Source organism: Crocodylus porosus, unplaced genomic scaffold (genome assembly GCF_001723895.1).
Source record: "Crocodylus porosus isolate Cpor-Errol unplaced genomic scaffold, CroPor_comp1, whole genome shotgun sequence".
NCBI lineage: Eukaryota > Metazoa > Chordata > Crocodylia > Crocodylidae > Crocodylus > Crocodylus porosus.
Genome location: NW_017728931.1, coordinates 134,034,455 through 134,049,256, shown reverse-complemented (window position 1 = coordinate 134,049,256; position 14,802 = coordinate 134,034,455). Strand labels below are relative to the sequence as shown.

Below are 14,802 nucleotides of genomic sequence, written 5' to 3'. Positions count from 1 at the left end.
AATCTGAGAACCTCTCACCTAGTCTAGTTTAGCATAATCTAGTTTTGTCAACATAAATGCGCATATAGCACAACAGGGCACCAATGGGTGCTGTTGAAAGCTGCCCTGGGTGCCTGACATTAACCTTAAGTAGCAGGCCCATAGGGAAGAGAAGGGACCTACTACTAGTATTATTTGAGGGAGATTGGCACAGGTGGTGGGTGTCTGTTTTACTGGAACATAAGTGTTCTAGGAGCAGCAACCTTTGTGTGTATGTGATGTAAATAATAACCAAGGATGTTGTCTGCAGCCTTAAACAATTTACATCAGCTGGCATTGGACTGCATCGGAGTCTTTGAAATGCATTTAAACTGCTGCTGTTGAAGCTGCTCAGATTGACCAAAGGGGCATAGCAAACTTACTTTCTTTGTATAAAGAAGTGGGGAATGGCCTTGCTACTATCGACTGTAACAGAAAACAAAGTAATATCTTGTGATGTTTATACTTCCAGTAGGTTTTACCTTTTTTTTCCTTTTTACCCAACTGCCGGTTCTACGAGACTTTAGCAAAAAAAACCCCTAAAAAACTCCACTGCTACAGCATCAAATTATTCCTACTTTGTTCCTTTTCCCTTTGTGCAAACATTTTATGGCCTGTCAACGTGAGTAACTTTTTCATGATGCAGTACAGCTATTTTTATCAGCGCAGTGTCTAATTGCTGTATAATCCATTGCTGTGTAATGTTCATTATTTGTCTGTCACCTGTATTTATTTTAGTCTTGAGCATAAATTTTAGGGGGTGTTTTCCCCAATGCCACCCAAATGACTTTTTATTTCATTTTAAAGGAGTAGTGGAGTTCTAGTTTTTAAATAGTAACCCCCTCTCACCCCAGTAATGTCAAATTTATGAGTACTTTGCCACCCTACATGAATGTCAGCAAAGTTCTCATCCAAAAACTTTGCAGGGGGCTGGATTACCCTTGGGGCAATCTTTAACAGTAGTAAGAGGCAAATGAATTTTGCATGTAGAGTCAAATTCAGCAGTGCTACGTAAGACACTAGATCAGTTCCTGGCAAGAGCACTGGGAGAGTGGGAGCAGAGCCTTTGCAGAGCAGGGTAGATATCATCAAAAGGTTTCCAGGTTTATGTAGGAATTAATTTGATGAAGAGTGCTTTGCATTTGAAAGTTCATCTAAGTTTCTCCCATCCATGCGGTTGGTCTAATAAAAGCTATCATCCACACAAATCCTTGCCGCTTACAGGAATCATATCACTTTCTGATGTTCCTTGAAAAAGGAATAGAGTCTTACACCTGCAAACATAGGGTTGGAGGGTCCACAGCATATTACTGAATGAAGCAATCCTCCTCATATGCTTTCTTTAAGGTCTGACTCTTCCACTTACTAGCAGAGGGATAGTCTGCCGAGGTTGCTCCTACTCATTTCTAAGTCAAGTCCTCCGTCCTGCCTGACCTAAGTGTGAAGCTTCATAATGGCTCTGTGTCACAAGCAGCTCATAAACCTCCTCATGCTAGATGGTAGGAAACTCAGTTTTCTTGGAGAACAGTTTTTTTTCCCATGCCCAGGCTTGTCCACTGCTAGCTTCCCCATCTGCATTAGAGTTCACCATAGGGCGTTCAGTATGGAAACCTTCAACTGGCCATCAAATTGCACAGTAGTGGGGCTGCCTGTAGCTGCCTGATTTTGCAGAGATACAGCTATTCAGCTCTATTCAGCCACGGCACATCCACCAGAATGTTTTTTTTCCAGTGGTGATGCCCATGTTTTGCTAGTGGGTTTTACGCTACCAGATACCCCAGAAGATAGTTTGCTTTGTTATTAGCTGTATCTGAAGGCAAGAGCTCAGGTGGTGGAGGCTGAACCACAATGTGCCCTCTAGCCTTGGATAATGAATACATCCTCCCAGTGATCTGTGTATATCTGTTGGAGGGAAAGTTTCAATTCTGCCCTTGAGACATGACTCAAACAGTGTTATCAACCCTCTTCCTACACTAGCAAAGCTGCATTTTCTGCCAGTTCCAGTTCAGCAGTATTTCCTTTTGTTTTCAAAGTCAGTTAGTGCTTCAGCTTTATAAGCAAGAGGCTTACATGGCCCTCAGGCCTTAAAACACCATTGGCCCTCCTGGGAATCCCCTGCCCTTTAGGGTAAAATCCATTTAATAACAGTAAGTTCCTATAAAAAGACCGCTTCCTCCTAGTAAGACAAGTTGAATTTTAAGGCTTTTAAATTTTCCATATGGTGGGAAATGAATTTTTATTGTATTCACTAGGAATGTGTAATAATAATGTATTTGCCACCTGCTATTCGGATATCTTGTAAGATATCTGAAAGTCCTATCAGGTATCTAAAAACTACCTACAGTTGTTTGTAGGTAGCTAATGGAGCTAGCCTGTGTAGCAAAGATAGGTGTGTTTGTTGAAAGTACTGCTGACTTTTTGATACTGCAGTGATGGGCACAGTATCAATGGCTTCACTGGATACGTGGACTAGAAAATGACCCGCCAGGGTCATACTTTTAAGTATTGGGGCATAAGCAGTCTGGAAGAGCATAGGTTTACATAAGTACCTGAGCTTGTGGGGAGTCCAGATGAGGAGCTGAGGGTCATAACCAGGGAGTCTGAGTCATGTTTCTAGTCTGTAGCAATACCTGTGTCCATGGTTGAAGTCAGGAGTCAGGGTACCCACACAACAGGATAAGCAGGAGCAAAGTCCTAGGGTCTGAGGCGGGGACTTATGTACCAAGCCCAGTCTCCTACAGGCAATTAGCTTAACCCTTGCAGCTGATGCCACTCTGATACCAGGTGGTGCCACTGAACGTGCAGATGGCCATCTAATACTACAGGTAAGATGACAGTTAAAGATAAATGGTCACAATCTGACTGTGTATTGCATTGCTCTCATCCTTTCAGTACATCTGTCTTAAATAGGCAGAGGATACTGCTGTATTTGCAACAGCAAAATGATTCCAGTGACTGAAACTGATGTTACACACTGGTCAACCAGCCCGACTTTCAGTTCCACCTATTGTGTGTGCTGAGGCACAGGATTCAACGTGGTAGTAACTGCTGTGTAGGACAGAAAACATTTCTCTGAGTCTTTTTCTTCAGCAAACCACTGTCTTTCCATTTAAAAAAATGGCAGCTGAGGAGAATCCATTACAAAAACAGAGCATAAATGAAAAATAGTTTAAAATATTGTTCCTGTTAATGACTTGATGGCCTCCAAGCACAAAATACACTATCCCATTGATACTCGTGAGTTTATGGGAAAACATTAACTACTTCTGATGCACCACTGTTCTTGATGAATACTTGTCTATAAAATAGACGTGGGCATATATGTATAGGTTCACAAATATGTAAACCCAAGATGAAAAGATGTCTTAAGAAATAATATCCTTGTTTCAGTGCTAACCACTAAAGCTTCTTTTTAATTGCATACAGATTCAAAAGTCTGCACCACTAGTTTTTATCAAAAACTCATTTTGTATGAAAAGTCATTGCTCATAAGCACTAATTATAGCAGCTCAAAACTTCCTGTTATTTCAGTTATAACATTTTGCAATTTGAAACAGCCACATTGTTGAGCTCAGATTTCCACTCATTTATTTACAAGGTAGTTTTGGTATATATTTGATCTAAAGAAAAATAAGAAAAGCAAAAAACTCCATCAAATCCCTATCAGATGGCTTTGGGCCCACATGAACAAGCTCATGAATACCAGGTGGCTAAACTTCTGTTCCTTCACATACCTATATATGGAGAAGATTAAGTTAATGGAAGCAAAAAATAGAAAATGTCATTCTAAAGTTGGAAAACAGCCCTAGGCTACAGCATGTTCTGCTTCAGCCTCGGATTATTTATATTTAGTATGTCATGTCCCTTCTGTGTTAGTTTTATTACATTTTGCCTTGATTTCTTTTGTGGCTGTGTTGAGGGTAGCATCATTATTGCTTTATTGTTTTCAAAATGTTCCATATGTAGCATAGCTGTGGAAGGCAGTCTCTTTTCCAAAGACCTTGTAGCCTTTTTTGTTTTTGATGTTGAGATTTTTTTTGTTTCATGTGCTCATGAAATAACCTACACTTGCATATGACTGAAAGACTACAAAATGTAACAAACCAATGTCCAGGAAATATTTTGCACCATCACAGAGCATGTCTACACATGCATTTAGACCAGCGTCTATACATGTAGGCATTACAGTGCAGTAACACTGGGTGTGCAACAACTTGGGAATAAAGTTACTTCCAAGTCAGTCCACACAAACAAGGTTACTGCGCACTAAGGTGTCTACAGATGCCTCACTGCTCAGTAACTACTTGGGAGTAAATTTGCTACCTGCGTGGTGTAGGTAGCAAATTTACTCCCAAGTCGGCATAAGTCACCATAGTTACTGTGCAGCATGGGTGTTCACTGCACATTAATTTTCAGTTATTGCACAGTAGCTTAAGTTACTTCACAGTAACAGTGCATGTGTAGTCACAGCCACTGAGATGCAGCCATCCAGTGGAAGAAAGGTGAGGGGTGTTCAGTAACATCCACCATCATGGCCCAGTGGTTTAAGACAGGTAGCAAAGAACTACATATCCTGGTAAAATTGCAGAGGTGTAATTAGTGTTGGCAGAATGTCAGTACCAACACTAGGATTTGCCAAATTGCCAGACTTAAGCCCTGAGAAAATGCAATCTCTTATTAGTCCTCCTGTGGCTTTGTTACATGTTTATTAGTCTGTCCAGGGTTTTTGATGCTGCCGTTGCCTGGGCCCTGCTATTCAACTGGAGAGCAGCACTGATGGCAAAAACAAGTGTCTATGCTCAAAATGAGGGGGGGGGAATATATATATATATAGTTCAGCCATATAAATAGCACTTGGACAACATCGCACACCTTGGCATTTGTGGAAATTGAGATATTCACTATTATATCATTTAAAAAATGTGTGTGTTTTACCCCTGTCCCTCCTGCACTTCAAGTTATGCACTGGCCATATTCATGAGCTATTTAGAGACCCTTCCCTAGGCAGCATCACCACCCATATGGGATGGGAACTCTCATGGCCTTTGTTTTTGTTGTGTTTGTTTGTCTGGTAAAGAAATATGTACATTAAGCAGGCCCCTACCGTGCTTTCTCCAGGACATCTGAAAACATGTCTCTCTTTTGCATGCCCAGCTGTTTTTCTCTTATCTGCATCACATTTTTTTTTTTGTAAGGGCTGGAAAGCCTGGGAATTGGAGGTACAGGGAAAATATGTGTCTGATATGACAAGACCCTTAAATATTCCAGAAAGTGTTTATTTTTTTTGATGCACCAGCAAGAAAATTATGCCAACTAATAGTTGATTGCAAATCCCACAGGAAGATGTAGGGCTTTTCGCACTGAAGAGAGATTGTTTATTTTTACTTTTTGCATACCAAAAGGAAGAGAGCAGAACCCTCTGGTAGGGAGGTTGTTTTTTTCACACAGGATGTTCCCAATGAGCCAAATCTAAGTTAATGCCATTTTGACTCAATAGGGATCAAAGGAAAACTCAGTGAGGATGTTGAATTTGGCCTGGTCAGTTGAAATCCATAAGCGGTTATTGTAGTTACAGGTGAGATGTTGGGCCAGTTTGGGACTGTGGACACAGCCCTTAAAACAGGTCCATACTCGGTGTAGAATCCAAACTCATTCCTGGGCTTTGGCTGCATTTACCAAGAAATTAACAGTAAGACAATTTAGACCATGCTTTCTAACCACACTTGACTACTCTTTTTCCTTTCTCAGGGCCACCATGCCCTGACCTTACATCATCTTTCCATAGAAATCTGCTCCCATCTCCCATGTGTCCAAGTACCAGTATTGAATAATTTGCCATACCCATTCTAAGACCAATTGGCCCCTGATATCAGGGTGGAGCATTTTAGGTGCCAACTAGTTACAGGCACTCTCACAATGCCACCAGCCAGAGAGGGTGACTCAGTGGCCATTTATCATTATCAGGTTCTGCGGCATTAGATGATAGGAGTCCTTAGAAATCAGGACCAATTAATGCTATCTAATCTGATGGAAACATAGGATTATAGGAAAATAGGGCTGGAAAGGACCTCCTGAGGTCATCTTGGCCAGTCCATTGTGCAAGGCCATCAGTGCTTGCTACTTGAAACCACACACAATGGCAAGTTAGGGGTTGAAATCCAGGAAACGATTTATCCACGAGTCTGCTACGAAATGTGCTAACAAAGGAGAGGCTTTTTATCTGGTTAACCAGCAAACTCGGTGTCCTCTACTAGGAGACTCCTGACAGCCGTGTGAGAGCACTCACCCAAGGGTCACACATCATGTCATGTTCTTGCACTAGTGTTGGGAGGAAAGTACAAAGTACAATACTCACCATCCTCCACTCCATTCCTTCCTCTCTTTTGTATGCCTTTCCCTCACTCTGAACACCCCCAGTCCTGTGCTCTCCTGTCGGGATGCAACCTACCTCAGCAGAAAGGGGAAGAAAATTCTCCTCTTCACACTCCACAGGAGAATGGCTATTGGGGCCTGCTTGAGCCCATGGAGGCTGAGATACGAGATACTGGGCCAGATGCACCTGTGGTCCATTTCTTATGTGTTTGTGCATGGTTTGTAGCACACTTTGGGAAAGACTGAACATCAAATGGGGTAATCAGTATTACAGCTCCTGCTGGGGCCTGTGCATCACTATTCTGCACCCCACCCCTTCCCATATGGGCAATATTTAACTGCAGTAGCCTGATCTTACTGCTCTAGGTAGCTCAGACCACTGCATCTACTTAAAGACTGAACATTTGTCAGCCATAAACAGCTGTAATCCATAGCGGCTCTAACTCACACTCTTGTACTGCTGCCAAGGTAATTAGCATACTGTGTATATTAAAAAAGTTATTACTCTTGCTGGAGCAGACTGACAGGAGGTGCACACACAGCGCTAAGTTCTTCCTGAGATGGGAAGGAGTATGCAGAACAGCGAGGGTCTGGGTATACCGTTTTCCCAGGGACTTTTATTTATTTATTTATTTAGTTTTTAATTGAGGGTGCCGGGTCATGCAGGAAGTTGGCAGAGAGCTAGGGAGCCTGTTTACATGAAGGTTGCTGAGTGAAATCTAACCCAAAGCAGGAGTGACAAAAGTGCCCGTCCAGAGTGGAGGGGGAGCGAGACGGAGGTCTCAGGTCTGTACCTTGTACACTGGCCTCTGCATCCAGAGCCCTGTCATACTGTCATCCTTGCCGTAATGCCATCTTGGAGCATTCCAAAATCATGAGATTATTTTAAAAACTGTAAGATTTTTTTTAATGCAGAGTTTGGGTTCTTTTGACTTGCTTTTTGATTTCTGACCCCAAGCTTCTTACTTGTAAATGTATTATTAAATAAAAAGGGATGTTCTCATGTAATCTTGTGACTCCAGCAGCCACAGGTGGATCTAGAATTTTGAAGGAGGGGGGTGCAGATGGCGAGGTGCATCCTCACGTAAGAAATAAACCAATGGCTTTACTAATATACTAGGGACATAGGGCTGTATCGTTCAGTTTAAAAACAAATATAACTTCATTGGACTGAGTTATAAACAATCTGCAGGGCTGTGAAATAGGAGCTTCATTACCAGGAACAACTCACAGACTGCAGAACTGCAGAACAGAGGATAGCTTGATTGATGTAATATCAAGACCATTCAAAAGAGGAGAGGGTTGTTAAGATACGACATAAGTTTAGCTCACTGCTCCAATACCAAAAGATTACATATCTGTTCCTGTTCCTACTGAAATCAGCGGTAAAGCTCTTATAGGAAACTAAGGACTTTGGCTCCTGGGTCTAGCCTCTGGGCTGGTAGAGGCTAGAACAAGATAGGAAGGAAAATAAGTGGTCAGACTCCTACAAAGAAGTTTGGGGCACAGAGCCAAATAATCATACTGTTTTAAAGACAGGATGGATTTGCCAGATTTAAAGCACTCTAGGCACTGCTCCCAGAACTGCTTAATCTGTCCACGCCTATCACATGGTAAGTCAAAGTTACACTGAGACAGCTTGCCCCCCGAATAAAACAAGATTAATTTACTGCAGTTTAGCTGCAGTTACTGCAGGATAGTAGCAGACTGACTAAACAGTTACAATCCATTGTCTCTGCTGCCACACTCTCCCTAGGGTATCTCTGTACCTCAGTTCCTTTTCTGTCTCTCCTCCCTCTCTTCTGCATCCATTTATTCTTAGCTTCTTTTTTGTCCCTGTGACAGTGGGATCTGAGATTTGATATTATATAAAATGTATATTATGTATGTTAATATCCTTACGCAGTCGTATGATTCTGCAGAGCGTTATCCTTGCAGTCTTACTCACTGATCAGGTCTGTGACATTTTAGGTCTTGTTTAAATGCAGAGATTCCAGGGTCTATTTTGAATTTCTGTTCCAGCCTTTGGCACAAGCCATGAAATTTCCCCCAGTGATTCCAGCCTCAAGCCCCATAACTATTCACTGAGCTAGACCATGCATTTCAGCAAGTCATCCAGTCTTGATTTACATGTGACTGCTTGTCTGGTGTCAGGCTGTCTTACCTGCCTTGACGAAGTCAGCTGTCCAAATGACAAGAAGGCTGTCTGCTGCAGAGCACATCTTCTTTGAAAGATAAAGGGCCAGATATCCACATCAGTTATGGCACTGTGTATTCAGAGCAACCCCATAAATTTCAGGGATGTTACTCCAGATGTATACTGATGGAGTAGAGATCAGAATCTAGCACAGTGTTTGAAATATTTATAAAGCAAACTGTTGGAGTCATGTTGTAACCGTGAAGGTCTTGGACATATCCAAGAGGCAATGAGTTTCATAGACTCATAGAAAATTAGGCTTGGAAGGGTCCTCAGGAGGGTAATCTAGTCCAACCCCCTGCTCAAAGCAGGACCAGCCCCAACTAGATCATCCCAGCCAAGGTTTTGTCTAGCCAGGTCTTAAAAGCTTCCAAGGATGGAGAGTGCACCATTTCTCTGGGTAGCCTGTTCCAGTGTTTCACCACCCTCCTAGTGAGAAAGTTTTTTCCTAATATCTAGCCTAAACTTCCCTTGCTGCAATTTGAGAGATCATTGCTACTTGTTCTGTCATCTGCTACCACTGAGGACCGTCCAGGTCCATCCTCTTTTGAACCCCCCCTTCACATAGTTGAAGGCTGCTATCAAATCCCCCTCAGTCATCTCTTCTCCAGACTAAATAAGCCCAGTTTGGTCAGAATCATGGTTCTCAGCCCCCTAACCGATTTCCTTGCCCTCTGCTGGACTCTCTCCAATGTGTCTACATCCTTTCTGTAGTGGGTAATATCTTTAGCACTAGGTTTGTGGATGATATCTTTTATTTCAGTCTTCTCCAGGTCAGAGCAAGCTGAATCTTTAGCATTAACAACATATCCGTACTTTTACTGTGTTAAGTTGGTTGAAGGTAGAAGATTGGCTCTATGTTATAAATAACATGAGTATTTCATTTCTTACAGTTTTTCTTTTCCATTTGCTCCTGCAGTTGTTACAGAGTAATGTTCCAACTAAATGCTTGGTCTGTTTATAATCTTTGGCTCTCTGTGCTTAAATACTGTATCAAGGTTGGTCAATCACAGATTTAAGAAATCATTAGGGAAAACATTACACTATTTCTGTATTAGGCAGACATGCAAAATGAACAGTTTACACCGGGCCCCAGAGATACACGATGAAAACTGGTGAAACTCAGTACAGGCTTACTAGTTGGAGCAGAGCAGATGAAAAGGCCTCTTCTACCATGAATAGAAAGCAGGTTGATCAACTTCTGAAGTAAATATGTTCTTTTTCAAAAATGATGTCCAGACCTGTGTGTACAACAGGCAGCTGGGAGAATCCTGCAACATTTTAGTTAAAATACAGGTGCTCATCTGGTTTAACTATGCAGACAATGTTTTATAAGCTAGTAATCTTGCTGCTGTGCTTCCGAAGTGTCTGATTATAAATATTTGTCCGGAGTTTTGCCTAAGGAAGATGAGAACAAGATTTTCAGGATTGGGTCTTTTATCATCCCGATACAAAGGACAGAACTTCAAATGAATTGTTTGTAGTTTTTTATTAAATCTAATTTGTTAGCACCTAGATCTATGATGATGGGAGCTGTATACATAGTGATGCCTTCACACCTGCAAGAAGTTGCCTAAGTAGTAATAGATAGTAACAGGGATGGATGAAGCAATCTTGGCTATTATGTCTGATTATGTGGAACCACTGGCCAGATACCCGTGTGCTTGTTTTCCATGGAGAACTTCCTCAAACAGCTTGTTTTCTTGGGTCCTGCACATGGCTTAGGGCTGGGCCCCCAGCAAACGGGGCATTATCTGTTGTTGCAATGAGAAGCATACTTCTGATCAAACAGAGAAACATGTAATCACTTGGAGGTTTGAGTGTTGCACAGATTTTGGTCATAAACATGAGTACTTTCTCCTCCTCATTCCTTACCTTTTCCACAGAAGAGACCAAAGAGTTGTAAATCCCATGTTCTGTTTTGTGCATTAGGCTCTGTGGATATCCTCCCTTCTATGATGAAAATGACTCCAAGCTTTTTGAGCAGATTCTCAAGGCTGAATATGAATTTGACTCTCCATATTGGGATGACATCTCTGAGTCTGGTAAGAAATCAATGTAACTGCAGTAGCCATGTCTTGCATCTCTCTCTATATCACTAAATATTTGTACCATATGTTCTTAGTGCCATGGTATAGAGATCTCCAAGTAATTGGAGGTCAGTGGGAACTGTGTGTTTCTCCAATCCCAGATTGTTTTTTAAGCATCAAGGGACATTATTTCTATGTGAGTCTCAAATTAGGTATTGTCTCATCCCAGAATAATGCCTAAAGCATTACAACTGGACTTGTTGGAGAGTGACATAAAATAGGAATTAGGCCTTCAGCCCCAAGAAGACAGACTGCTTTAATTTTTCCTGCACATCAGAATAAAGTACAGATGTTTTCATCTGTCTCTAATAATAGAAAACAAAATAACTCAGCTGTGTTACTGAATGTATACTGCTGGTCTGATTGATGAATCTCCATAATGTAAACAGGAAAGAAACAAAACCCAGGATTTAATGGCTTTCGAATGAAGCAGGACTAAAGCAGCAGGAATAAAAGCAATTGCCAGGTCCCTGGGAAGGGAGGGTTTAAGGTTCAGTATTTTTAGCACAAACCTGAAGTCCATGAGTCTGACACAGCTTTGCTGCGCAGACCTAAGCTCATCACTTTATCTGGAGCTTTGGCCATGTCCAAAATGGGGATAATGACATTCTTTTCATCTGGAGCTAAAGAGGGCAAATCAGTGTTCAGGAAACTTTGAAATGAAAATATCTCTAAAAGTACTGTTATTACCTTATTGTTAATTATGAATATAGTTAGGCTTTCTTAAAAAGGGGTTTTTTTTTAAATTGACGATATAATTTAACTTCTTAGCATGACAAGTTTTCATGCTATTTAAAACCAGTGTTCATGCCACTGCAATGGGCTCCTTAGAGGGAAGGGAGATATTCAGAAGTTCCTAAGAGGTTTAGGAGCACAACTTCAAGTGTACTCTAAATCTTTCAATGGCTTTCGGGAATCTAGATTTAACTGACTTGAGGATGGCCTCTCCTGTAGACACCATACACCTTGGATAACTTCTGTGCTATGACCCTTGTTCCCCTCATTTTAACACCCCCTGAGAACACACTCCCCCAAGTCCAAGTGAGTTGATAACAAACTCTACAAGAATGATAGTGAATGTTATTTTTCAATATAATAAATATAACAGACCCAGTCAGGTCGGAAATGAATGGCGACAAACTTGTGAGACAGTAACCTCTCGGTGTTTCCACCCCAACCCATTCCTACCTGCTTGTCACCCTCGCTTATGGCATTACAGCAGTAATGTAGCATAAGCTCTTTGTGTCAGGATCTGTGTCTGTTTTTGCCATCTGTGCAGCTTTTCCCATTCTTGTGGGGCACCCTGTTAATTAATAATTAGATGGCTTAAATATATGCTTGAAAACTTTATTGTCTGCCTGGCCATCCTAATACAGAGCTGGGCTGGGATACTGAGTCGTCTTGAAACCTCCAATTGATAATTGGCGCCCGTGTCTCTATTCTTGCTGTGCACCATCCCTTTTTCTTGCAGTCCCATGAGCAGCCTCTGTGCAGGTCAGTGGGTGGGGGCAGCCACACTGCCTTATGGGTCATACACCAGTATCGTTTAGATGGACATGACCTCGCATTGCCTTTTCAGACTCTGAACCTATTGATTTTAGTTACTTTATCGTTTATGCAGCTAAAGACTTTATACGAAACTTGATGGAGAAAGACCCTAATAAAAGATACACCTGTGAGCAGGCTGCCCGGCACCCATGGTAAGTAGCTGACTCATGATTTCTGTCGTGATACCTCAAGAGATGGTTTTACATTACGTGTTTGAGGGAGACAAATGCTGGTTCAACCATGCTGTACACTTGCCTTTGTTGGGTGATGCTCTCTCTGATTGCTCCAACCCTTGAATTTGTATGTCAGCCCTCCCTTCTTGTTCAGCTACATCTGAAACTGTGCCCTCTTCCTGCAAAGATGTGATTCAGTTTAAGTTTGTGCATAGTCCCATTCAATTCATTGTCTAATTACTCAGTCAGGTATTGCTTTCAGTTGCTAACATTACCACAATGGGTTTGCATCAGCATAGCAGCACTAAAAATCAATGTTTGTAATGTTAGGCAACTACCTACATGTAAGAATTTCATTGAAGTAGAATCAAAACACATCGCAACAGCCCTGTGGAATAGGGAGGTATCACCCCTATTTCACAGGTGAGGCAAATGATAGCCTGTGTGATCGGCCCAACATCATGCAAAAATTAAACCCAGATCTCCTAACACTCATGCCTCTACCCTCTCCACTAGGCTCAGGGTGACCAAGACATGGCCTGTGGGCTGAATCTGGCCCGTGGAGCTCCCCAAAGGTCGAGAAATTTGACTGCGTGGCATGTGCTGGCAACGTTAATTACCACAGCTCCTGGAGCAATTAACATTGTCACTGCTTGCCACACCACCAAATTTCTGAATCCATGGGGAGCCATGCAGGCCAGATCTGGATCACAGAACTACATCACCTAGCCCATGGGACTGCTTGCAGGGCTGGGAATTTGGCCACAGGAGGAGCAGTGGCTGCTGTGGAAATCACAGCAATTAATGTTGTCCGCACCAATTTCCAACCACGTGGGACAGACGACGTGGCCCTGCACTCCAGATCCAGCTTGCAGACCAGCCCTGTGCCACTTATCTCGCCCAGGAAGCCAGAGCAGTTGGACACCACTGCACCAGATGATCTTTCCAGCCACATGCAGAATTAGGGCCCTTCAGCACACAAGCCGTTGCTTGTCCTCGGAGGCGCTCCCTTTGGGCACTCTGCAGTAACGATAACCGCAATGCTGGGGATGCTGGACCTGTTGGCTGCATTTTTGCACTCAGGGTGTACAGTGTACTGTATATCCCTGTTGTTGCAGCTACAGAAATGTTGTTCATTTCTCCAGTTTTCATGCAGCTGGTTGGATGGTCCAGTTACCTATCTACTCCCTCACACCTCAGGTTCTTGCTCATACTCTCAGCCATTCATAAGACTTCTAAGCTTGAATAATAATTAGTTCAGTGGTTTGATGTTCTGCCAGCGGCTCCTAGCAGGGGAGCCTGAGCATAGCGGGACATATTCTGCACTTGATTACACTGGACAGTTCTCCTGCAATATTGCGCAGACTGCAGCCATGTAAAAGCATGGACATAAAATGAACTTGAAGAGGGGTAAAGGTAACCCCCTTTTGCAACAGATAGATATAGCTAGAATGTGTAAAATCATTAAGATCTCTGCCACGGCAAACTACGAGATACTGAGCCAGATGCACCTGTGGTCCATTTCTTACATGTCTGCATGTGGTTTCTAGCACACTCATGTGCCTTTCTACCACTAAAACATGAATTGGTTTGTACTGCACAGTTTATAAATTATACTGTTTACAAAAGCACCACATTTACCTTGCTTGCAACCATGTTAACTGTTAGCACGACTTCTGGAAAGACAGAACAAATAATGTGGTTTAGAGTCAAGGGAGTTGTGATCCTTCTCTAAAATTCACTGGTTTGTCTATATTTCATTGCCACCTTGAGTTATAAAACAGCATGATAGGGAAATCTCAATTTTTACAGTAGGAAACTCAATCTGCAGCAGATTATGAAGTTTTGATGATAATCTGATTACAAGGCACATTGCAGCTGCCCAGTGCTTATTAACCAGAAGATAACACCCATGAACATTCATTTTCATTACTCCCCACCCCCTGACAGTGTGTTGCATTATGTGACATAAGGAAATGAGACATAATTTCATGTGTCCTCTATGAGGGCACTTCATCCCAGTGCACTAGCACATTTCAAACAAGGTTGGTTTCCTTTCTGATTGCAGTTCCAAAAACTAGGGTTCTAATTTGCCCTCATCATTGATTAATGATGTGGGACTTTTGATGCAGAGCAATAGACTGTAAATGTGATAGTCCTGGAAGACTTGATGTAATGACTGTTATATGTAATGTGCCATCCCAGACATTGACTGCAGACTGGTTGTGATTACAAACTATTTAATTACAAATTAGAGCCCTTAAAAACACAGGGAGAAAAACAATAAAAAAAGAATAAAGCATTAGGCATTGAAGATGCTTTGCAAATCATTTGGAAAACAAATTATTTGCCTTCCTCCTCCTCTCTGCCCATTATCCTAAATGTGGTAGAGGTGCATATTAGC

At 42.0% G+C, this 14,802-nt stretch overlaps 1 protein-coding gene across 1 annotated transcript in view; it reads left to right on the top strand.

Moving 5' to 3' along the window:
- Positions 1-14,802, top strand: part of CAMK1D (calcium/calmodulin dependent protein kinase ID) — a 307,209-nt gene that overhangs the window by 270,301 nt on the left and 22,106 nt on the right. Inside the window, exons 7-8 of the mRNA XM_019543697.1 lie at positions 10,520-10,632; positions 12,299-12,377. Coding sequence (XP_019399242.1) covers positions 10,520-10,632; positions 12,299-12,377 — 192 coding nt within the window. The remainder of the gene's footprint in view (positions 1-10,519; positions 10,633-12,298; positions 12,378-14,802) is intronic.